General features: G+C 40.3%; 1 protein-coding gene across 9 annotated transcripts in view; it reads right to left on the bottom strand.

Annotated features, from left to right (window-relative positions):
- Positions 1 to 26585, bottom strand: part of PPFIBP1 (PPFIA binding protein 1) — a 176491-nt gene that overhangs the window by 51864 nt on the left and 98042 nt on the right. For 6 of the 9 annotated variants that reach the window (XM_030830501.3, XM_030830494.3, XM_060305934.2 and 3 more), the window contains 2 exons: positions 15196 to 15294; positions 10147 to 10352 (listed from right to left, as the gene is read on the bottom strand). In XM_030830501.3, coding sequence (XP_030686361.1) covers positions 10147 to 10352; positions 15196 to 15259 — 270 coding nt within the window. In that variant the 5' untranslated portion in view covers positions 15260 to 15294. Of the gene's footprint in view, positions 1 to 10146; positions 10353 to 15195; positions 15295 to 18726; positions 18799 to 26585 lie in introns of all 9 variants that reach the window. The other 3 variants (XM_060305930.2, XM_070046433.1, XM_060305932.2) reach the window with 1 other exon arrangement.

A 26585-nucleotide genomic window follows, 5' to 3' on the forward strand; every position in this document is an offset into this window, starting at 1 on the left:
CAAATACCTTACCGCCCCTATTCTTCCTCCGTCTCCTGTGCTCCACCCCCCAGACCACCCCAAGCCTCCCCAAACCCGGCATGCTCTCTCACACACCAATTCTATTCCCTCTGCATGGACTGTATTTCCTACCCTTTCCTCCTTGTTCCTCATTCCTTAAGGTCCACCTCAAATGGGGCTTGGTCTGGAAAGTCTTCCTTGAATTGCCTGTTCACTTACATGCCAGTTACAGCATCCAGATGACCCTTCACTACAGCAGGCATCACACTGAAAGGACTAGGCTAGACTTGGCTACCTATGCGTCTCTCTCTTCCAACAGACGCTGCATTCTTTGTCGGTTCCTCTTTCCATCTGACGTGCAGTGAAGGACTGCAGCTAACTGACTGCTGAATGAAGGAACAATGATAGGTGTTCAATAAACATCAGACGAATAGAAGATGAATGAATGGTTCTATCCTGGCCTTCTTTCTTCTCAGTAAGACTTTTTTTTTTTTTTTTTTTTTTTTTGCAGTACGTGGGCCTCTCACTGTTGCAGCCTCTCCCGTTGCGGAGCACAGGCTCCGGAGGCGCAGGCTCAGCAGCCATGGCTCACTGGCCCAGCCGCTCCGCGGCATGTGGGATCTTCCCGGACCGGGGCACGAACCCGTGTCCCCTGTATCGGCAGGCAGACTCTCAACCACTGCGCCACCAGGGAAGCCCTCAGTAAGACTTTTATTCACATTTCCTCTACCACCTGGTACACACACCCCTTTCCCCTCAAGCCTGTACCGCCCTCTTCCTACCACATTTAAGAGGTGACCTCAGAGCCTTTTTAATGCACAGTAATTGAGGTCCTCTTGCATGAACTCCCTCATATACTTCCTTCTTCAACGCACAACATTACGTACTGCCTCCTACGTCTTCCCTGTCTTCCTTCCTGCCAGTCTCAGGGGAACTGAGCCTTAGCTCCTTCCTAAAAGCTTACCATTCCTCTACTTTGGAACCTTGATTTCCTGTTTTCCTGAGAACTGACCTACAATTATTGCCTTTTTCCTCCTCACCATCAATTTCTTCCTCTCAATGAACTTTCGTCCATTCTCCTTTCCAACATCTACTCCAGGGCTCTGTGTCCACCCCTGTACGCCCTCCCACTCCTCTCTGCCTGTATCCTTCACAGAAATCCATCTTTCTTAGCCAGTTCCCACCTCCTCCTTATACTGTGCCATTCTCTTCTCCTCTACTGATTCCTCTTCTGTGTCTTGTCTTGAACTTCACAATTAACTTTTCATCATATTCCACCAGGGAGGGCTTGCTAGTGATTTTACGCGAGTTGGTCACTTATTCTTCCCAACAGTACCTCAGTACGAAACGCTTACATTTCTTTTGATTCTCCCACGATGCTTACCAAACCCTAAGCTCATAATTAAAAACATATTTGGTATAAACTCTTGTTGAGTCGATTTAACATCCAAAACACTGAACACCAGCCCAAATTACTTTACTCAAAATCCCAGAGATGCCTTCAGAATAACTCTTTCTAGTTCAACTCATGACGCAACCCTACATTGACCACGTTCAGTCCAGCTGAAAGTTTAAGTCAAAATTGGAATCAACTGGAGGATTTCAACAACGTAATCGTCAACTAACGGTGTGTGGAAGGGCGGGAGTGTAGCACACCAGGGAGGGCAGGGCAGGAGATGCAGCTGGGCTGTAACAGTGATACTTTAATTTAATTAAGGAACCCATGGTGTTTGCCAGATCTTCCTGGCATAATGGAGGAAAAATGTCTACAAAGCTTGATTCCTCATAGAATTATAGAATCCTAGGGCCAGAAACCACACCCGAGAACGTGAACTGCCTGAACTCACGTGGCAGGTGCTACACGTAATATCAAGCACCATCTACTTTGGCCTTTGCCATCTAAGTAGGAGCTCTTCTTTTCATATTAACTTCCCCTTAATCATCAAATATAAATACACAATCAAGTAAAAAGATGTAATAAATGTTAACATCTTGCCTTATGTGGGTCTCTTTTTTAAAATGTTTTTTTACAGAAAATTTCAAATATATATAAAAGTAAAGACTATAATGATGAAACCCTTTGTACTCATCACCCAGTTTCAATAGTTATTAATTCACGGCAGGTGGGAGTCTTCTGTCTGTTATTTTTGCTGAAAGTATCATGCTGTGTTTTCCTCTGATTCTCTTATTTCTGTTGGTTTGCATTAGCCTACACTTGGCCCTCTTTTGTCCCCAACCTTCATTTTTGGTGTGTTGTTCTTTCCTGAGTTCTGTTGTCCTGTTAAAATCCAAGATCAACATACAAACAGTGATTTGCCACAATTAAACTTATTTATAACATAGAACTCATTTTGAATGTAACATTCCCAAATCAGAATGGTGAGTAACTAAATTAAAATAGGGAAAAGAAAATCAGTCCAATTTTATAAGGACAACAAATGTTAAGAAATAGTTGGACTAGTACTATCACACACACACACACACACACACACACACACACCCTCCTCATTCTCTCTCTCTCTCTCTCTCTCGCTCTCTCTCTCCACCCAGTAAATATATATAGTTTTAAAAACCCCCATGCTGGGCTTCCCTGGTGGCGCAGTGGATGAGGGTCCGCCTGCCGATGCAGGGGATGCGGGTTCGTGCTCCCGCCCGGGAAGATCCCACATGCCGCGGAGCGGCTGGGCCCGTGAGCCATGGCCGCTGAGCCTGCGCGTCTGGAGCCTGTGCTCCGCAACGGGAGAGGCCACAGCAGTAAGAGGCCCACGCACTGTAAAAAAAAAAAAAAACAAAAAAAAACACAAAACTGCCATGTCTTTTTGATTTCATGATTCTGTTTCTTAAAATTCAGTATCAACAAAGGAAAGCGGGGGGTGGGGGGGAGTTCCCTAGTGGCCTAGTGGTTAGGATTCCGGGCTTTCACCGCCATGGCCCGGGTTCAATACCTGGTTGAAGAACTGAGAATCCCGCAAGCCGCTTGGTGCAGCCAAAAAAAGAGAAAGAAAGAAAGAAAGAAAAGGGAACGTGCAGTTCACTCAAGCTCCTTCAATTAAATGCTATCTTTAGCTACCAAAAGACATATCTAATACAGGGTCTTTCATGTCCTAATCACAGTATTATATCTGTACCACCGCATGCAAACATTTATTGCCTGCTCTCCTAGGAGAGACTGGGGAAGAGGAGAGAGTGAGATAAGACTTGAATCTGTCAGCCACAAATATCACAGTCATATTTCATTTCGGCCCAACACCGCAATAAGGCATCTCGTACTCTTTTGTCCTAAGAGTCAAAGAACACTACACCAGTAACGTTGGAAATCAAGCCACCAGGCAGAGGCGGTGCTCTGCTGCCCTGTCCTCGCACTTGATGTGGTGCAATTAGGGTGGGGAGGCCTACCTTTGTGCTGTAAACAATCATCTCAGGGCAACACCGCTACCATTTGGGGCCAGTGGAGCATCCCCTCCAACCGGCCAGTGCCCCTGTGTACTATAGTACCTCTGACTCTGGGTCAGTCTTGCAAACAGCCCACTTATTTTTCCTTCGTAAATTTCTACTGCAGTTCAGAAGAACAACGTCTTCAGGAGGCCCTCTCTTTATTCCAAACTCTCAGCATCTCTGCTCGGAAAGAAAACCAAAAGGGGACATAAACCTCACACAAATTTCACCCCATCCCAAAAGCCCAATCATGACCCTCTCCCAGAAAGACATCAGTTTATTCAATGCTGTCAGAAAATACATCAAAGACTGAAACTCAGAATGAGCCTGAATATATTCTGTACTTTCCAAGTCAAGATTACAGATGTGGTCAAAATAAGACTATGGCTTTGAGGTTTTGTTTTTCTGGGTTTTAATTTTCACGGTGCTTGTTTCCCAGAGACAGAAAGTATCTTCTTAACTAAACAGTGCTCTGGAGCGAGAGAAACCACAGCAGTAGGCCAGCCTCTGAGGTGCATTACTCCAAAAATGTCACTACATCTGCAATGCTGGGGAGAGCAGCAGACGCCAAGTGCTTTCATCTGCCAGTCTTGTTAGAAGTACAGTGAGAGAGCTTCCCTTGGAGTATTTGTGCCAAATTAAAATATTAATTGCCGAGATACAATGGCTATCCTGTTACACAGCTAGGGCACGCCAGCACCTCCCTCCTTCGCGCATCCACAGCCAATACAGGGTGAGGTTCGACTGCTTTAGTGTCTCCTAAAGAGTTCTTTTAGACACTTTTCCTGAGGAGAGAAGATGGGCTGTACCCCTTCCTCGCCTTATTTTCACGCACGTCACCACGCTCCTGAAGCTTCTGTAGCAGGGAGGGGGTACACGATGAGGCTGCAACATCATCCCGGTCACAGGGATACTCCAAAGTCCCCTGAGTCCCAGAAGGATGGAGAACAGAAGGTCCCGTAGAAACTAAGGCCCTGCTCCTATTCTAGGAGTGCACCATATTCATTCATTCACCCGTTACTCATTCCTTTATTCATATTGATTAAAATCTAGCTACGTGACAGGATGCAGAGCTAGCGAAAGAACCTCTTCTCCTTTGGGAAGGGGAACGTGAGATCAAGAAAAAATGCTGTCGCTATTTTTCTTGCCACTTATTCTTTCTTAACTCACTTTCATAAAAGAATAGAGGAATCTTTCTATTCAATCCCAACAACTACTGGTAGCCTGGGATTCCACTGAGAGCGCCTCTCTCGCTGTGCACACAGCCCTGGCCTCTCCTGATGGAGAATTCTGCTGACTTGGTCCATGTGCTTTCCTGTTTCTGTGGACCCTTTCCATGTGAGTTTTCCAGAAGCCTAAGGGAAAAACAGGTTTAACTTCAACCAGGACGTCTCAGTGAGACGTGGCATAACTCAGATAATTGTGACCACATATGGGATACAATCTTCGGATGCACCTTGTTTGCCAAGGCTTGAAAAAACATTCCCTGGAGGCACACAGGAAAAGAGGAGCTGGCCAGAGAGCAGCAGGGATCAGGGGATGGTGGGATGGGGACGGATTCTGTGGCTGAGGGTCAGGGACTCGGGAAGAACAGCCAGCAGCCCTGGAGAGAACATACCCCGTGTCTGAACTCTTTAAATAAATTCTGAGTATTGTTGTTTTTACAGAAACATTTAAATGAGGTACATTTAGGATTCATATTATCTTTCTTTTTAACATAGAGAAAAGGTAGAAATGCATTAGAATGAGTTAACAGGTCAGGAGCCAGTCACCAACACTTCATTTCCCCCATTTTATATGCTACTTATCTCATGGCTTATGGTGCCTGACTTGCAGTTTTTACCATCAGTATTTTCATTCACTTTGTTGAAAACTGTCTTTTTGTAATTTCTGGTGATTTTGAGACTGCTTCATAATTAAAAATGCCAAATGATCAGACACTTTGGGATTTCAGGATCTGGTGAAGGTCATGAACCCCAGCTCCATCTACTGGAAAAAGCATTGTAAGAATGTTCTAGGGCAATTCATCAGGTTAGCTTGAAAGTAAACAAAAACTACTTGTTTGGCTCAAACAATTAGACATATTTTTCTATTTGCTCTCTTAAACTCTGAGCTGGATGAAGCACATAATTCTCCATTATTAATATTTGTGTTAACACACAACATTTCACAATCAAAACAGAGAATTATACCTCAGTTATTGAACAAGTATGTTGTATTCAATTGATTTTTTTTTTAACCACAGGAGACACACTTCCAAGTCCTAAAAGAAACTTATTCATTCCTAGAAGGCTATAGGTATAGCTACCTGATGAAAACAAATTCATTCTTGTAGATTTAATACCCTTTGCTCTAACAGGCTACTAGTGTTACTATTTTCTTTTTTCTTATCCAGCTTCTGACCATATGAAACAATTGAACAGGCAGCAGAAATCAGCAGTGAAGGAATAACCTGCACCCTACAGGAAGCCAGGGGATCTTCCTGGCTTGGATAAAATAAGGGTTAGAAATTCAAATGCCCAGCTGCACTAATGAGTAGATTAGCATCAGTCAGTCAAGTACATGGACTCCCAAGTTGGCCATCATTAAACATGAATGAAATCTTAATTACGTAACTAGTATCATTAATAAGTTTTTCTAAAATGTTGTGGAAGCTTCCCCATTGTCTGGGAAATATCTGTACTCTTTTATCAAAGAAGTAAACTGTAGAAATAATTTGTAACCTAACCTCCCTTGTAACTGGACTCAACCCTTTCTTTCCCTCATTGCAGAGGGTCCTGTTAAACGTTTCCCTTGCTCTCTACAATCCACTCTTCAGTATTACCTTTTTGACTAACCCTCCACCAGGCTCACCGACAAACACTCAACATACATTAGCTTGTGGGATCCTCATAACCCTGTGTGGCAGAAACTATCACTCCCATTTTACAGATGAGGAAACTGAGACAAACAGCTTAAGAAAATTTCCCCAAATCCTACAAGCTTCTAAGAGTCAGAGCCAACATTTAAAGTTCAAGTCTGCTGTCTCCGGAGCCAGCGTTTGTAACTGCCAATTTACAGCCCTGCCTTCTTTATCATTCACGGCTTTTTTACGACAGGATCTCCTTTATTCGTTATTTTGATGATTATCCCATGTACAATACAATTCGTAGGATTCTGTGTTCCTCCAATTCTAAGATGCCATTAAATTTTATCAAATTATTAATTTTAAAATTTTTGATTAGAGTAAAGCACACATAAAAATTTACAATTTGGGGGCTTCCCTGGTGGCGCAGTGGTTGAGAGTCCACCTGCCGATGCAGAGGACGCTGGTTCGAGTCCCGGCCCGGCAGGATCCCACATGCCACGAAGCGGCTGGGCCCGTGGGCCATGGCCGCTGGGCCTGCGCGTCTGGAGCCCTGTGCTCCGCAACGGGAGGGGCCACGACAGTGAGAGGCCCGCGTACCGCAAAGAAAAAAAAAAAAATTTACAATTTTAACCATGTTTACGTAGACAGTTCAGTGGCATTAAGTGCATTCACACTGTTGTGCAATCATCATCACCATCCATCTACAGAACTCTTTTCATCTTGCAAAACTGAAGCTGTGTACCCATCAAATATTAACTTCTCACTCCTCCCTACCCCAGCCTATGGCAACCACAATTCTATTTTCTGTCTCCATGAATTTATTTGACTACTCTAGGTACCTTATTATTTAAAAAAAGAAACAATCCCAGCTAAAACGTGTATAATAGATACCTCTTTTAAGATCGTAAGACACATCACAACTTCTGACATATTAAAATGGGAGAAAGCTATACTATCAGCAAATCATTAAATTGCAAGCCTTAAGACCCTCTACCTATTGGATCTAAAATTAAAGTCTGCTACAGGGTAAGCTCTGACTATTCATGTCACACCTATGCCTTCATTATTCCAAACACTCATTCCCATTCTCCCCTTCTTGCTTTGGGCTTTGCCCTTTGCCATCTTTCTTCTTTTATTTTTTCATTTTCTACGTGCTTGAGAAAATACATGTAATTTGGAAGGATTGGGGTCCACGTGAGGGGACAGATATAAATCAGTTGGACAAATATAAATAAGTTTAACCCTCCAAAAACTTACCTCCCTGGACTCACATCTAGTTTTTTATTGTCATTTTTTGGATGAAAACTGAATCTTTGTAAGGTATGTAAAGTATTTGTCATTTTGTGGCTACTTAACTTTAAAATGTCAAATATTAAGATAGAGAGCAACCCAAAACACACATTAACGAGCAATTATGCATCCAAAGAATAAATTTAACACAATAAATAACCTCAGTTCATCCAAATGTATACGCCATTTTATCATTCGTGGAGCATCATTCATCACAAATATAATTACTGACCACCTACTAAGCGCCAAGCATTGTTCTAGGCAACATCGATACACTTTTGGTTTGTTTTAAACATAGGCAAAAATCTTTGATTCATGATGCTTCCATTCCAGTTGGAGAGATAGAAAATACACATAAATATGGCAAATACATATTGCGTAAGAAAGTGGTGAGTTTTAGAAAAAAATAAAGCAGGGAGATGTACTACGAAGAATAAATATGTGAAATTTTAGATAGGGTGGCCAGGAAAGGCCTCACTGAGAGCACCACTTTTAAAGGAGAATGCAAGAAAGCTAGCCATACAGATATCCGAGGAAAGCACTTTCCAGGCAGAGTGAACAGCCAGTGCAAAGGCCCTGAGGCCAGTCGCCCCAGCATGTTGTAGAATCAGTGAGGAATCCCATGTGCCTGAAGTGGAGTGAAAGAGGGGAAGTGCAATGAGACACTAGGTCAGAAAGCAGTGAGGAGTAAGTCCTAAAGGCCTTGCAATCCAGCAAGTACTTTGGCTTTTCTCAGTGAGCTGTGACTATCACTGGAAGTTTCTGAAAAAGGTATGAATGACATGATTTAGGTTCAGACACCATCATCACCACTTTCAATCTTTTCCAGAAATACTGTAACAGAACAGATTGAGCACATATTAATGGCAAAGTTTTGGACACAAGTGAAAAATTCAACCACAGTACTCTCAAGCTACGGCTGCCATTGGCTGCCTCTGGAGGCTGGCTGGGAATGGGCTCCTCTACCAGCATAAGTTCCTTTCCTATTACGTGCTGAATGGTCAGGAAAACATGGAGTAAAGAAGGGGTGAGAGAGGAAGTGGAAATAGCCTAAGGAATATGCTAGGAAATGTCTGGTTTCAGAGCATGCAGCAATTCTCCAAAGAAATCAGCAAACCTGGATACTTAAGTCTCTAGAGGAGAAGCTTGCAGAGCAATTATAAAGTACAATAATGAGGCACTGTGTATTATAAAAAGTAAAATATCTCTAACTATCAAGGTTGCATAGCTGCACCACCACTAAAAGATGGATCGTACTGTTTGTGCTTGAAATGGGAAGGTACAATATATTGGCCGGAAAGGTAAGAAGGTCCAGCATGGGACTGGGTGGGAACACCGGTATTTGTGTCACATCACATGAAAATGCTTTAGTCGTAGGATGTACTTATTAAGGTTCCCAAAGCGAACACCTTACATTTCCACCACAGACCAAAAACAGATCTTGATTCTTTCATACAATTTTCATTAGCTTTTATATAAATATTGATACAATTAACTTCTAGGCTTATTCATGCATCTTCCTAAAAATTGAATATCCTTTAAATACTTACAAAATAAACACCTTTTCTACTTTCTCTTCTGAATATTTTTGTGATATTCTCTAGATTTTACGTGTTTAACACATACTAAAACCACGGTATTTACCACTATGTCCCGGGAAAGGGCAGATCTGCCGGATGCCTAGAAAGAGGCTCATTGTTCAGTGAATAAGAACACCATTTAAAGCCCAATCCACAGCTTAACTCATGCACTGGAACTGAAATGACTGCCACAACCACTAGATAGCACTTGACATCAACTACTGCTACCAACCTCTCTTGTTATTAGAAGTATCTATTCACTGCACTCCCTATTTTGAATTGCTACTGGGTCCTTTTACAGTAAACTTCCCAGTACTACCAGGAAAGCACCTATTAAGTGCAACTGTTCTTTCCCTCACAGGACTATTTGGTTTTAAGCCACAGCAGGTCATTCAAGCACGATTGAAAAGCTAGTCCACTTTTATGGGTAAAATCAGGTGACCAGCTGGCATTCATGAAATGTATACTAACAGCACTTTAAAAAAAACTATTCTGGGACTTCCCTGGTGGCACAGTGGTTAAGAATCCACCTACCAATGCAGGTGACAGGGGTTTGAGCCCTAGTCCAGGAAGATCCCACAGGCCGCAGAGCAACTGAGCCTGTGCGCCACAACTACTGAGCCTGCGCTCTAGAGCCCGCGAGCCACAGCTACTGAGCCTGCGCGCCTAGAGCCCGTGCTCCGCAACAAGAGAAACCACCGCAAGTAGAAGCCCGCGCACCGCAACAAAGAGTAGCCACCGCTCGCCGCAGCTAGAGAAAGCCCGCACACAGTAACGAAGGCCCAACGCAGCCAAGAATAAATTATATACATATATAAAAAAAACTATCCTTAGGGTCAAAAGGGAATCAGAATCTCTTAAGGGATAAAATCAGGGCAAACCTATTGCCCTATGACTGTTTTTTCCTGTTCTGATCAGCTATTCTAGGTTCTAAATTTTGGAATAAGCAACAGAAGGTTCACCGCGCGGGACCTGTAACACGCAGACATCTACCATTTGACTCTGCAGCCACTCGACGAGAGTTTCCGCCGTGGAGTCTGGGATCTGGCACCTCAAGCCTTCCTTCTCATCCGCTTCCATCATCTCTAACAACCCGCGCAGGTCTTCCACAAGGTGCAGAGCTCGCAAGCTTCCCATGAACGGGGAGGTGGGAGACTGGCAATCAAAAATCCCATTGGAATATTCCAGGGCCTTAGAACCTAGGTTTAAAAAAAAAAAAAATCATGGAGAGAGCAATGTATGTTGGATAATATACCAAAGCTGAAGGTGGCAAGCAAGTCTAGTCACAGTGAGGAATGACCAAACAAGGAACAGGGAAAAGAGAATTCAATCACGTAAACCTCTCCAAGGCATGGTCATTTGGTGAAATGATAAAAACCATGCAATTGATGATAAATACCAATGATCAAATATCTAACGGGGGGGGGCAGCTGTGTGGAGTAGTAAGAGCATGGTAGGCTTTGGGGTAAGATGTGCTGACCTCAAGGAAACAAGGGCTAAGATAAGGTAGCAGATCAGTTTGGGTGGAGCCATGTATTCCCCAAAATACAAATTTTAGAAACCATAAACTCTAAATGCCCTGTAAATAAGTTGCACATTGAGGTGGAAATTGCATAGCATAATTTCAAAGGTAAGAGGGCCAGCTCCCAGTTAACTGACCAGAATCTAATCTCTGAAGAACTTCAGTAACTTACATGTGTACATGTGTATATGCATGTGCATGTGTGTATAAACATTCCCCCCCCACGATTTTGTTTGCAGCCTACTATCAAATGCTCTTGATAACATCAGCTTGAAAACATAGTTTTACAGCCCTTTTTGTTTTCTATTACTTATTAGAGAAAACATTCTACTACTTAAATCCATACACCTGACTCACAGCCCATTCTGAAAGCACCCATATACACCTCTTCATCTCTTTGATTTTTATTTTCTGGTCTATCAGATATACATACCATCAAATATACATACTAACTTTCTACTTAAATTTCAACAGTTATGATATTTAGGCCATCATCTCACAAATTTGAAGGTCTTACGACTGATGAAACTTGTGAGCCAACGTGTAAGTTCTCTCTCCAGTGGCCAGTTCTCACAATGGGGAAAGGAATTCTCTTTCAGCTGGTTCATTCCACTGATATTCCTAATACTGGACCACAAGATTTGAACCAAACATCTACCAAATTGTGTTGATGGTGACCACTGATATGCACAGTGGTAAACGCTAACGGAACCACATAACTGTCTCAATCAACCCCCTCAGGAAACCCTGTAAAGTTGAGATAAGAACTCAGAAAAAATAGAGGAGAGTATGTCAAGAGGAAGGAAGAACAGAAAAGCATCAAAACCCAGACAGACTATAATGTCCTATTCCAGGAGTTTTAAGTATTAAGATCATCTGATGATATCATTAAAAAACACATGAGCCCATGGTAACCCTCTATTCTGTTCAGTCTCCATCACAAAACAAGGTGGGGAGAGGGGAGAGATATGTATTCAGAAAAATTCCCCAAATGTTTGTAGTCAGTTCTCTTCCTCTCCCTCTTACCTCAGCTGGAGAAATACTGATGGTAATTTCAAAATATAAATCCAGGTACTACCCACAAAGCTTTGACTGACTCAGTTTGAGGTGGGAGCTGGGGAATCTGGATTTTCTTAATAACTCTAATGTTGGTCCTGAAGCCCTGCCAGCGCTGAGGAACAAATACACCAATCTAGTGGAATATGTAAAATGTATCCCTCAACTACTGTTCCAGAAATACCACTCTCCTTGACTAGAGGTTCACTAAAAGTGTAAGGTTACACGTAACCTCTGGTAAGAGCCTATAATCGGTTCTAGTTGTTATATTTTCTGAAACTGTGACAGAGTAAATGGCTGAATAGTCCTTCAACTATTTAAAAGCATATATCATATAAAACAGATAAACAACAAGGACCTACTGTATAGCACGGGGAACTATATTCAATATCCTGTAATAATTGTAATGAAAATGAATCTGAAAAAAGAATATATATATGTATAACTGAATCACTTTGCTGTACACCTGAAACTAACACTGCAAATCAACTGTACTTCAATTTTTAAAAGGAAGTTAAAACATAAAACAAAATTTTAAATTAAAAAAATAAAAGCATATACTTGGTTGGCCAAAAAGTTCGTTCGGGTTTTCTGTACGATGGCTCTAATACCGCTTAGTTGTCTTTAACTTCGGAACAATTTTGTTAGATTGCATGTGACAGCTGTCATATCAGTGTGCATTGAAGAAAAACATCAAAATTAGTGGACTTTTGTGTAGCCATTGAAGGTGGAAGGAAAAAAGTAACATTTTCGGCATGTTATGCTTTATTATTTCAAGAAAGGTAAAAACACAACTGAAACGCAAAAAAAAAAGATTTGTGCAGTGTATGGAGAAGGGGCCGTGACTATTAGAAGGTGTCAAAAGGGGTTTCCGAAGTTTCGTGCTGGAGATTTCTTGCTGGACGATGCTCCACGGTCGGGCAGACCAGTTGAAGTTGACAGTGATCAAATCAAGACATTAATTGAGAACAACCGACGTTATACCACATGGGAGATAGCCGACATACTCAGAATATCCAAACCAAGCATTGAAAATCATTTGCACCAGTTTGGTTATGTGAACCGCTTTGATGTTTGGGTTCCACATAAGTTAAGCAAAAAAACCCTTCTTGACCATATTTCCACATGTGATTCTCTACTTAAACATAATGGAAACTTTCCATTTTTGAAACATATTGTGACGGGCGATGAAAAGTGGATACTGTACAATAATGTGGAACAGAAGAGATCGTGGGGCAAGCGAAATGAACCACCACCAACCAACACCAAAGGCCGGTCTTCATCCAAAGAAGGTGATATTGTGTATACGGTGGGATTGGAAGGGAGTCCTCTATCATGAGCTCCCTCCGGAAAACGAAACAATTAATTCCAACAAGTACTGCTCCAATTAGACCAACTGAAAGCAGCACTCGACGAAAAGCATCCGGAATTAGTCAACAGAAAACGCATAATCTTCCATCAGGATAACGCAAGACTGCATGTTTCTTTGACGACCAGGCAAAAACTGTTTCAGCTTGGCTGGGAAGTTCTGAGTCATCTGCCGTATTCACCAGACATTGCACCTTCAGATTTCCATTTATTTTGATCTTTACAAAATTCTCTTAATGGAAAAAATTTCAATTCCCTGGCAGACTGTAAAAGGCACCTGGAACAGTTCTTTGCTCAAAAAGATTAAAAGTTTTGTGAAGACGGAATTATGGAGTTGCCTGAAAAATGGCAGAAGGTAGTGGAACAGAAGGGTGAATATGCTGTTCAATAAAGTTCTTGGTGAAAATGAAAAACGTGTCTTTTATTTTTACTTAAAAACTGAAGGAACATTTTGGCCAACCCAATATTATGCCCTGAGCAAGAATACACTTTTCTAGGTTAAACATAACCAGTTCCTTAGTTTGTTAAACTCTTCACCTTCACGCTTACCTTCTCTAGGTAAGTTTTCGTTTGCCAATGACACTTTGAAAATAATATTCTAAGAATCGAATACAGTACTCAAGGTGTGGTCTAATCTACAAAAGAGGTCCAATTGAAGTTGGGTCTCCAGGACATAGAAGTATAACAAAGGAGGTCAAACCCCACATGACACTCCCCTGAAGGGAAGAACCTTCTGAAGAGGAAAATACCTTTGATTTCTTCAAACCACCGAAGCAGAGTAGAGTCCAATTTGTGACCAGAAAAGTGAAGGAGCTGGGGCCAGGACAACTATATCCTGACCCTGGTAGCTGGCAGAGACCAACTGTACCCTGACCCTGACCGCCAGGTGTGTGCATGACAAGCCCATCCTAAGCCCATTCAGACATCTCCTCATTGTAATTGGTTCCTAAATATATGAAAGTCCTCCTCTTGAGACAAAACACAAAATATGACATGAGACCTTAGGTAGCCACCACTCCTGGGGGACTGCGAGGGAGTGAAAAGGGCTCATCCACTAGTCAGTCCCCTCAGTTATGATGAGAAAACAAGGAGATGATAGTCGACTGCTTTTGCTCAGCTTCTATAATAGAGAATTGCTGAAGATTTTTTAAAAAGAAGATGATCAGATTGGCATTTTGGAAAAAAGATTCTGGTGGTCTGGAAAAGGATGGACTAGAGCAGGAAAGCAAGAGTGTCAGGGACATCAAGTGAGAGGGTTATTTAGATAAAGCAAGACAATGGTAGCACAGACAAGACAGATTTTAGAGAGGAGGGAATGGGAGAATTTGGTAGGAGGTAGAATTGATAGAATTTGATTAACTAAGTGGAGGAACATGTGGGAAGTGCCTAGCATGACTTAAACTTCTGCTTTAGGAAACTGTACGGATGGAGGACTATGAAATTAGCCAAGACAAAGACAACTAGAGGGGCTTCTGAGGAAAGATAATGAGCTCAATGGGTTTTTTTTGTTGTTGTTTGTTTTAATTTTTTATTGGAGTATAGTTGATTTACAATGTTGGGTTAGTTTCAGGTGTACGGCAAAGCGAATCAGTTATACATATACACATAATGAGCTTAATGTTTTAAATGATGACACTAATGTGTCTACAAGACATTTCAGGGGAGTACCTGGTTGGCTGGTAGACATAGGGACCTGAAGAATAGCAAAGAATTGGAAAAATAAGCAGATGTGAGAGTTGTTGGTGGAAAAGTGAATGTGGAATTCAAGGGAAAAGATCAAAACACTCCTGAATACTGGGTAGAGCAGTATCCCTCCAAGTGCAGTCCACAGACTATCTGGACGAGAATCACCTTTATCCTGGATTAGAAGCCCAGGATGGTACTAGAATTTCTGACATTTTAAAATAAAATTTAAGAACAATTCTGGCAAAAATTGGAGAAGAGGGACAAAGATGAAACCATGGGGAACCTAAAGGCATTGGAGAGAGACAATAAATGAAAATATGAAAGTGGAGAGGTAATAAAAGAGTTGTAATAAAAAAGTCAAGAGAGCAAAGTAAATGTCATGATTGCGTCTTTTAGAGGATGCAGATTACCTGCTATAATACCGTCCATCTGCTCCAACGCCGCAGCCAACATGTCACTTGCATCACTCATCATTTTGCTATTTGTCAAGGGCAAATTCCAACCTAGATCTGAAAAAATAATGATGTTATCATTACATCCTTAAATGACACATGCTTCCTGGCAGGTTTGATAATTCAACATCAAATTATAACTGCACCTAGCAGTCAAATACAGAGAATTTGTGAAGTATTAGAGCTGAATTAAATGAATCATTTAACAAACTATGACCATTCATCTGCCTACTGTACTGCAGGACCACATGCTATAACTGATCAGTTAATAAAATAAGTACAATACAGTTCTTGCACCCACGGTGTTTAAACTCCAGTAGGATGGTTTCCGCGCTGTACTCTGTAGAGCTCTGGGTCTCTGTGAGGTCATCAGAGGTGGCTGTGGAACTTTGCTCAGGGCCATGAGGGATGCTGCATAGATAAGACTTGTTCTTTCTGCACCAGCCCCACCTAATCTCTGCTCTCTCAATTTTGCCTTTAATTTTTTTTTTTTTTTTTCGCAATAGGGAATTACTGTAAGATTTGTCTAAGAAAATGGTTCAGGAACATATATAATAAGCACATACACATCTACTGGTATTTTGCAACATAACAATAACTATCATGTACTGAGTGCCTACAGTGGTTCCGACACATTAATATAAATTATCCACAATTCTTTATCATGAGAGGAACCCTATAAAATGCATAAATTCCTCTTCATTTTATAAATTAGATCAAAGATGTTTGTTGATCTTCGCCTGTAAAGACAGCAAGTAAGTATAACAAAAACCAGTTTACAAAAACCAGTTTTTAAACTATGTCTGTCTGATTTCCACTATAATATTAAATTTTTGTTTCTCTGATCCTATCTCACAGCTAGGTTTAGGCTGAAATTGTGTCACAATCTACTCACTCTTTTATCAGTTAAAAAATAAACTGAAATTATCCTTGCAAAAAATTTGGTCATTAACAGGAAAAAGGTAAATTATGTGATTTTCAATATTAATTAATACATTTCAGGTACCAGCTAAGCACCCACATAAATTCTCCCAACAGGCCTAAGTAAGGCTCTTGCTACTTTGCAGATACTGTGGTGTAGCAAACGCCTGGGAAATAAAGGCTGTGTTGCTTAAAAGAAACCTTTGCCCTCTGTTTCCAAGTAACCAGGTCTTACCACTTTATTTTTGCAAACATATTTACAGTTCTGATAAACAGCTGCTTAGATCAGTTCTCTACTGTGCATTCACTCTAATAAAATGCCATTTAATCATTGTGAAATCTTACTTTGATTTTATAGTATTCATAGATTTCATCTAAGAATTTCCCAGAACATTACTCCCTTCAGAAGGTATAAAATATCACTACCATTTTATGTAGAAATACTACAGCATAAAAATACCCAAGGCATGCATTTACAGTCACCCAGAAATCAGGGGGTTAATAAGCTAGGTTATGAACCTAGGAGTTCTCAAAAATCTACTTGCACATTTAGCTAGTGCACAGTCCAGAGAGGTGGGGCGCAAATTTAATGATCACGCTTCAGGGTGGAAACTCAAAACAGGAAAATTGAGAACACAAAGGATTAAGCCAAAGAGTGTATGGTCCTTGAATTTTATATCATTAAGTGGCTTACATTCCCTTTCATTTTAAAAGCTGAACTTCAAAGAGCTCTAGATAGTATCTAGATAGATACTATATACATATATATAAAAGAGAGACAGACAGACACATGCCAGGCTCAGCTATAAACATGGGGGATGCTGATAAAATAAAATAATGCTCACTTTAGAAAAGCTCTCATCACCTCACTAACTTAGAAAAACAAATATTCGTCTTTGTTGGCAACTATAATTTGTGTAGAGCAGGAACACTTTTCCAAGAAAGACAGGTAATTATCTATTTCTTCTCTATTCTGTTAAATATACCTTTCAAATTCTATGACGTGGAGGTATGAGAACTTAGGCCATGCTTTTCAAAATGGTGGTGAAGAATCAATTTTTTAAAAAATTTCCAGTTTGTTAGAGACCAAGTCTTTGTTTAATATAATAAAATACGACAACAACATTAAAGTGTTATAAAAATTTATAAATGCTTACTCTCAATCTCTATGCTTATCACATAGCATCCTACATGTAACAGTAAGGACAAGACAGACAGTAAACACAATTAATAAATATGTATGTAATATGGCAAAGGTGGTAGGTGCTAAAGGAGAAAAATCGAGCAGTTATCCTCAGGAGATCAGAGGGTCAGGAATTTGGAGAGGTTTGCAAATTAAACAGGGTGGTCAGGAAGAATGACAGATTCAAAGACTTCTTTAATAAATTAAAATTAGTTAAATATAGGTGGTAGTTCAGTGGTATTCCAAGTGTAGAATTCTTACAAATTGATTAAAAAAATGGGAGAGGTGAAGTCACGAACAGACATATAACAGAAGAGGAAACACTTTCAGCCAATAAAAATATGAAGAGATGCTTAATGTTATTAATAGTCAAGAAATTTAAGATAACTATGTGATACCATGTTATACCCAGTCAGCTGGCAAAAAAACTGGAGAGTACCAAGTACTGTAAAAGGAGGTGAATGCACAGAATCTCTTACAGAATGGTAATGGGAATGTAGAATGGGCTAAAATTAAACATGTACATTAATCTAGCAATTAGCATTAATCTAGAATTAATTTCAATCTAGCAATATTTACCCCAAGGTATATAACCATGAGCAATACACAAATGTTCACAGTAGGACTTGTCACAAGGACAAAAACGTGAAAACAACCCAAATGTCCATCAATGTGAGAGGAGATGAATAAACTGGTATATTTACACAATGTAATTGCATACAGTTTTCAAAATAAACTAAAACAATGCACGTGTAGTTTGGACAAATCTATGCAATATAAAGGCAAATAAAAAAGTAAGTCTCTGGTTAATTCAGCAAGACTTTTTATAAAGTTAAAAACAATTAAATACAAATATATAAATACACACACATATATTAGAAATACATATAGATTCAATATAACTATACAAAAAGAAAAGAGGGGACGATAATACACAATTCAGGATGATGGCTGCCTTAAGCCAGGGACGTACAGGGACAGAATGGGAAAAAGGGTTGCAAAGTTAAATGAAGGTTACTGTCAAGTTTCTGAATTAGGGATGGACTCAAAAGTTATTATTACACTATTAAAAATGACTAAATGGGAATTCCAGTTCTGATAATAGTGGAATAGATTGTATTGGACTTACTGTCCCACAAATAGCAATACAAAACACCGGATGACATATAAAACAATTTTAAAGAAATTGGAGAGTGACCAAAAGCAGGTAGAAACTATGAGGAATTCAGCTCTTGAGTAAAGGGAACCATAATGAGTGATATTCACATTTATACATCTTTTCACTTGTGGGCACTCCCCCGTCCACATGATGCAGAATGGTTAGGGCTTATGAAAAAAATCACAGTCTTAATGGCTCGGTGGATAAAAGGGGGTAAAGTTCTTACCTTATTCACAAAGGTGTTTAATACTAATTCATAGCAGGCTGTGATAATAATATATAATATAATCCATTAAAACTATAAAATAAAAAGACAAAGTAAAAAGCCAATTGAGTTGATGAAATAGACTACTAATAAAATCCTCATTTAATCCAAAAGAAGGCAGTAAAAGTGGAACAATGAAGAGATGGGAGAAAAAGAAATCAAATGGCAAATGGTAGATAAACTCAATCATATAATTTATCATTATATTAAATATAAATGGAATAAACATTAATAAAAGCCAGAGATTGTCAGACTGGTTAAATCCAAAGACACAGTAAGCCTGGGAAAGGAGGAGTGGCTATATTAATATAAGAAAAATGACTTCCAATCAACAAGTGTTACTAGAAAGAAAGAGGGGTATTTTATAATGATAAGAGTCAATTCATCAGGAAGTCCTAACAATCACAAAAGTTTTTGCAACTAATAACAGAGCTTCAAATGACATGAGGCAAAATCTGACACAATTAAGGGAGAATTACACAAATTCTGTCCATTTATACTTAACGTAATTGTTGATATGGTTGGATTTAAGTCTACTGCCCTGCCATTGTTTTCCTGTTTGTCCCATCTTTCATTTGTTCCTCCTTTTCAACCTTCTTTTAGAATGACAGACAAGGCAGGAAAAAATTCAGGTAATAATATAGATGTTAGCAACACTATCAACCGTCTTGACCTAATTGAATTTATAGAACAAAACATCCAAATGCAGGGTCTTCCCCAGTGGTCCAGTGGTTAAGAATCCGCCTTCCAATGCAGGGGACGCGGGTTCGATCCCCGGCTGGGGAACTAAGATCCCACATGCCGCAGGGCAACTAAGCCCGCGCTCTAGAGCCTGCAAGCCACAACTAGAGAGAAGCCCGCGCGCTGCAACTAAGACCCAACACAGCTAAATAAATAAACAAATATTTTTTAAAAAATCCAAATGCAGAACACACATTCTTTTCAATCCACTTGTTATATTCACCAGGACAGGCCATGCAGGTATGCAAGGCCACAAAATAAGTCTCAATAAACTCGAAATGGGCATTAAAGGACTATATAGAAGAGTAAGAACAGCAACCTGAAGTGGTAAAGCACTAATGCTAAGAATAGAGCTTCCATATTTATCAAAAGTCTGACTTGCCCATGGCTTAAGCTACTGTAGAGGCAGCCTCACTTCGTGAGCATCTGTGTTAATAAGGCAATGTCAATTTCCACGCCTGGGTCGAAGTATTTTTAAAGGCTAAATAAAAGGGTTCAGAAAATCCCATGCTCTATATTTTCCTATATCCTCAGAAACATTTCTGAGAGGAAGATTCCCCTGGGCATTCTCACATACTTAATATTGATACAATGGAATATTACTCTAATACAATGGAAGAGTACTCCACAATGAAAAAGACTGATACATATAACATTATGCTGAGCCAAAGAAGTCAGGCATAAATGACTACGTACTATGTGATTCCTTTCATGTGAAATCCAAAAATAGGTAAACTATGGTGACAGAAAGTAGGAATTACTTGCAGGAAGTGGTGAATGATTGAAGGAGATACTGGGGACTTTCTGTTCAATATGCTGATGGAAGTGTTGGTTATACAAGTTTATACATTTATCAAAACTCATCAAATACATTTAAGATGTGTTCATTTCACTGTATGTTTCACCTCAAATTTTAAAAATTAGGATTGAAAATGGTTGTTAGAGATAAAACAATATTTTTAAAGGAATCAAATAAAAAAGTGGATGAATATAAGTAGGCTATGCATGGCCTTATAATGATAATATATCATGAATAAAGGATAATGAATAATCCAATTATATTCACCTAAGACCCAAAATAAAACTCAGAATAACCAGTTTCTTTTGTTCTAATTCTTTGCTTACCCAGAAAGCTACTGATTACAATTTCATCTTTTAGGTGGTCAAAACCATTTAGAAGGTAAAAACTTTATCATCCGAGAATTCTCACACGATACCAGATTTATTTCTGGATTGTAAATAGCTACAATGGCTTGCTGAAGGGAAAGGCACCAGAAAATACAACTACCAACAACAACAACAAAGGAATGGGGTTTGCAAGGTTGTAGTTCAAACTGGAGAAACCCCTGATTTGTTTCAGAGATCAGCTCTGCTTGCAAGAGTCCTCAGTTTAGTGGTTTCCTATTCGGATGGTTTAAGAAAAAGAAGTTAAGAAAAGCCTTGGAAAAGCAGTCTCCTGGAGGTAACATTCATATTTTATAGTATGGGTTTAAAAAAAAATGTAAAAGCATATTTTGAATATATTTCAAGCTTGGCCAGGATCCATTTAGAGCAGATTTGAATAAGGTAAAATACCAGGGAATGTTTCAGCAATGGGTGTGGTGGCTGAAGCATTGGCAGAAAACCATACTTTTTACAGGGTTGCTGACTAACTGATGTTTCAGGTCAGGCCTGCTGCCCAGTCTCTCTGGAAGGAAGGGAAGGAAAGGAGGGAAAGAAGGAAGGAAGGGAGGGACGGAGGGAGGAAGGAAGGAAGGAAGGTTGTAAGAAAATTAGAAAGTCTGTTTCTAAACTTTGGTGAGAATGACATTTGTCCTAACTTTCTCAGCTTTCCTTAGGTAAAATGTTTTAAGTTTGAAAGAGAACTTCGAATTCCATGCTTAGAGATGGATACTAAGACGCTTAAAAGGAGAAATCCCTTCAGTGAAAGAATGTTTACACATGTTCAGCTAGGCTGGTGGAGCATCAAGTTATTACTTGGTCATTATGAAAACAAAACAGTTTCATATAAATTACCCACAGATCTCTCACCAATTTTTTCCCCCAAGATGCTCACTAGGGATGTCAATCATTACGAGATGATTTCCCATGTAGGCAGCGATACAATCTTAGCAAAGCAATGCCTTGAAAACTGGAGTAGGAAGGACTGTGGAGTGGTGCTCAAGGTGTGGGGCCTGATCTGCCGCAGCCTCAGCATCCCCTGTGAGCTGGCTCAGATGTAAATCCTTGGGCCAAGATCTACTGAGTCAGAAAGTCTAGAGGCAGGGTTCGTACGAGCTGCCACGGGATTCTGACACGCACTCGGTCACTGCGCTAGAGCACAAGAGGCCCTCTTTCCTCTCCGGACAGCGAGCCCCACCCAGAGGAGTTGCGAACTGCCTACCAAGGGAAACAAGGGCACAGCTCCTCTCCCCAGCTCCTGCTTCTACTTTTGATCTAAAATAACAGCTCTGAAGAAGCAATTCAGGTTTTAACCTGAAAATAAATCTCTCCCTTTAAACTTCAACTACTCAGTCATTATGTCTGGAACTTTTTAATATTCTTATGCAATCCTCCTTGCTTTCTGGTTCTCTGCTATGTATCTGTCATCACGTATTTCCTCCTCCACACTGTGTTAGTCCAAATCCTTTCACCTGCAGTCTTCTCTAACATCCCTAGAAAATTAATTCAGAATCACCTTGAAAAGGGCAACATGGGGGTCGAGGGGGCAGGGGAAGTGTTGAAAAGAGTGGGGATGTTGGCAGCAGGGGTGACATCTAATGTCATAACACACATGTAAAAAGTTTGTCAAGCTGTAAAAATAAGTATAATATTGATGCTATAACTGGAAATTTGAACACCATGTATTTGACAATATTAAGGAATTATTTTAATGTTTATGTAATAATAGAGAGGAGCAAAATATTAATGGATGAAACGGTATGACACCTGGAATTTGCTTTAAAATAATAAAGGAGAAGGGAATAAGAGTAAAGATATAGATGAAACAAGATTAGCCATGATTTGATAACTGTTGAGATGAGTGATAAGTACATAGGGTAACACTATACTATTCTGTCTACATTTTTATATATTTGAGATTTCCCATAATAAAATATTTAAACTTTTTCATCCATATCTTCAGACAATAGGATTTGCAAACACCCTTGACCCTGATATAATTGGCTTAAATATTTTATTTTTCTATCATAACCTCAAGCATACCAAGGGCTCACAAATATTTACAAACCAAATAAGAAAGTACTTGTTATTTTAACCACCTGCATAAACACAAACATATGCTCAGAAAATGGAAGAGCCTCTCACAGAGGGATGTAAGGCAGAGCATAAAAGAGGGCATGTTAATGACTGTGTATTAGAAAGAGTTACTTCTGCTCACAAAAATGAAGAGCCACAAAAGATGGTTAAATATTCAAATAAATGAAGCAGCAAGGAAAATAGGCTAAAATAAAAGGAAACAAACCTTTTGGTTCTATGCTATTGTTATGTAGGAATGATAACAAGAAGGGAGTTGATTTTTTTTTAACATCTTTATTGGAGTATAATTGCTTTACAATGGTGTGTTAGTTTCTGCTTTACAACAAAATGAATCAGTTATACATATACATATGTTCCCATATCTCTTCCCTCTTGTGTCTCCCTCCCTCCCACCCTCCCTCTCCCACCCGTCTAGGTGGTCACAAAGCACCGAGCTGATCTCCCTGTGCTATGCGGCTGCTTCCCACTAGCTATCTACCTTACCTCTGGTAGTGTATATATGTCCATGCCTCTCTCTCGCTTTGTCACAGCTGTGACAAAGGGAATTGATTGTTAAAGTTCATCACAATAAGCCAAGATCTTTTACTTCTTGAATAAAAGGATGTTGCTGCTATTTGAAAAACTGATGTGTATTAAATGTCAGTAAATCTGAAGATCTAGCGATAAATGGAAAGGATGGCCCATTTCCCTCTACCTACTATTATTAGCTATTATGATGACTGCACGAAATTATGGATTTGCCCAAGGTCACTCAAGAAGTAAGATTTCAGTCCAAAACCCAAGTATGCCTCTCACTCAATTCAACAGGTATTTATCAAACAGCTATTATGCCCTGACCAGGACCACCAACTTTGACCAGGACCACCTATCTCATATGCTTCTAGTCCCAATTATACACCACCCCCAGGACACCCACCCCTGCCTGCCTCTCACACTGCACAGCATACCCTTCTCTGAACACACCCTGCTCTCTTACCTCTGTGTTGTCACTTCTCTCCTTGCACCACCCCTTCTAAGCCCGGGGACACATACTTTCAAGACAGCTCAGGCATCCTTTCCATCCATCCACACACTTTCAAGACAGCTCAGGCATCCTTGGGCCCTCCCGGAGCATCCTGAGTATGACTTCACGAGATCCCTAATTTTACAATATCTGTCTCCTTGACTGCGCTGTGAGCTCCTTGATAATAGAGACTGTATTTCTGATCTCTGCATCCCCAGTGTCTCATATGGTGGACATCAAATGCTTGCAGCACAAACGCATATGCCCCGGGAGCTCCTCAAACATGCACACTGTCATGTCATAACTATTCTTGCTCCTATACTCCCTGTTTTGGCAAATAGTGTGAGCTTCCTCTTAGCTGCACAGGCCAGAAACCTATCTTCTCACCTTAACTTTTAAGATAAATTTGATCACTGCTATCACCCTTGCTAGCTACAATCTCATAAAATGAATTTTCATGCTCTTCAAGAGGTTGGTGAACCAAATTCATTGTGCTACTCTGGAATGATGTTATTACTCCTATGAGTTTGCAAACTTAGTTCCCGATATGATGCAGAAGCATCAGGGGGCCTGAGCAGGTTTCAACTTCTAATTTTTCTAACCTACTCTAACCTCTTCTTTTTAGGTCTTATAACCTGAGGACTCATCTCTCTCCTATTTTCCCACCCAGGGCTACCAACCTAGTCTTCGTTGGCTAAGAGATAAGCAGTTCTGGGATATGTGAGACCCAGAATTGCACCCCTAAGGAGGGCAGGGCTGGGTAACAGCTCCTCTAAGCTCTGAAAGGGAGGGAATGGGCAAGGTGCCTATATATAAGCACCCTCTAAAGGAGTATGTTATAAACCCCTAAGATTAAAAGGTAGTGAAAAAGTTTAGTAGACTATAATCAACATTTATTTTAATAAAATAGAAGACATCAGAACATCTCACAAGAAATAAAAGTATTATTTGTGAAACTTTTGATTTGGTTTTATGTATATACCTGCCTGCAACAAATACTGACTGAAGGCCTACCATGTGCCAGGTCCTGGAGGCAGAACAGTGGAAAAGACAAGCAAAAAAGGCAAATCACTCTGCCTTTAGGGAGCTGACATTCCAGTTGTTTCAGCACACACATGCGCACTCGTGCATGCGCGCACGCGTGTATGTGTGTGTGTGTGCGCATCTGTAGGGACATGCATGCATATGGACTGCATCATGATGTAAGAAAGTGTACCTTACACTGGGTCAAAAACAGCTGAAAATTACTTCTTTCTCTAAAGTGGTGCTATTTAAAACATGGTCTATGGGGCTTCCCTGGTGGCGCAGTGGTTGAGAGTCCGTCTGCCGATGCAGGGGACACGGGTTCATGCCCCGGTCCGGGAAGATCCCACATGCCGGGGAGCGGCTGGGCCCATGAGCCATGGCCGCTGAGCCTGCGCGTCCAGAGCCTGTGCTCCACAACGGGAGAGGCCACGACAGTGAGAGGCCCGCGTACCGCAAAAAAAAAAAAAGAAAAAAAAAAAAAAAAACATGGCCTATGAACTGCTGCTAGTTCACCAACTGTTATTGGTCTACTATGAGATAAGCATAGAAATTGAGAATAAGCATTCAGAAAATTTTATAGCAACTTGACCTTGCTGTGATATCCAATTACATGATAATTTTGCTGTCAAACCCAATTACTTTAAAATTGAATTTTACAAAAAAGAATCCATGATGGATTGGAATAAGAAAAAAAAAACAAAAAAAACAACCTAGTCCTTCACCAGAGATGGTTGGAGAAGCACTGCTCTGGAGGACACACTGGGTGGGGTTCTGGGGAACAGGTGTGTACATGGTACTTTAATTGGGAACTGCAGCCACGGAGCACAGACAGAAGGGGTGACACATGCGCAAGAGAACCCCAACAAGTGGGGAGTACAGTTCAGGTTTATTCTTTTTCCATACATGTCAAATGATGACAATAATTAAATGGAAAGTAAAAAAGTGTTAGCACTGACAATGATGATATATGGCTAAATTCAGAAGAAGTGAAACAAAAAACATTTGTATTAAATTAACATCAATGGCAGTCACACATAGGCATACCTCGTTTTAATTTGCTTCACTTTATTGTGCTTCGCAGATAGCAGTAGCTTTGTATTTTTTTTTGACAAATTGAAGGTTTGTGGCACCCCAGTGTCGAGCAAGTCTATCAGCGCCATTTTTCCAATGGCATTTGCTCACTTCATGTTTCTGTGTTACCAAAATAACATTTTGGTAATTCTAGTAATATTTCAAAACTTTTCTAATTATTGTTATATTTGTTATGGTGATCTGTGATCAGTGATCTCTGATGTTACTACTGCAATTGCTGTGGGGCACCATGAACAGCATCCGTATAAGATGGAGAACTTAACAGATAAATGTCGTGCGTGTTCTGATTGCTCCACTGACTGGCCTTTCCCCCGTCTCTCTCTTCTCGTTGGGCCTCCCTATTTCCTGAGACACAACAATATTGGAATCAGGCCAGTTAATAACCCTACAGTGACCTCTAAGTGTGCATGAAAAGAAGAGTTGCACATCTCTCCCTTTAAATCAAAAGCTAGAAATGAGCTCAGTGAGGAAGGCATGTTGAAAGCGGAGGTAGGCTGAAAGCTAGGCCTCTTGTGCCAAACAGTTAGCCAAGTTGCGAATGCAAAGGAAAACTTCCTAAAGGAAATTAAAAGTGCTACTCCAGTGAACACATGATGATAAGAAAGTGAAACAGCCTTATTGCTGATATGGAGAAAGTGGCAGTGGTCTGGATAGAAGATCAAGCCAGCCACAACATTCCTGTAAGCCAAAACCTCATCCG

Source organism: Globicephala melas, chromosome 10, assembly GCF_963455315.2.
Source record: "Globicephala melas chromosome 10, mGloMel1.2, whole genome shotgun sequence".
NCBI lineage: Eukaryota > Metazoa > Chordata > Mammalia > Artiodactyla > Delphinidae > Globicephala > Globicephala melas.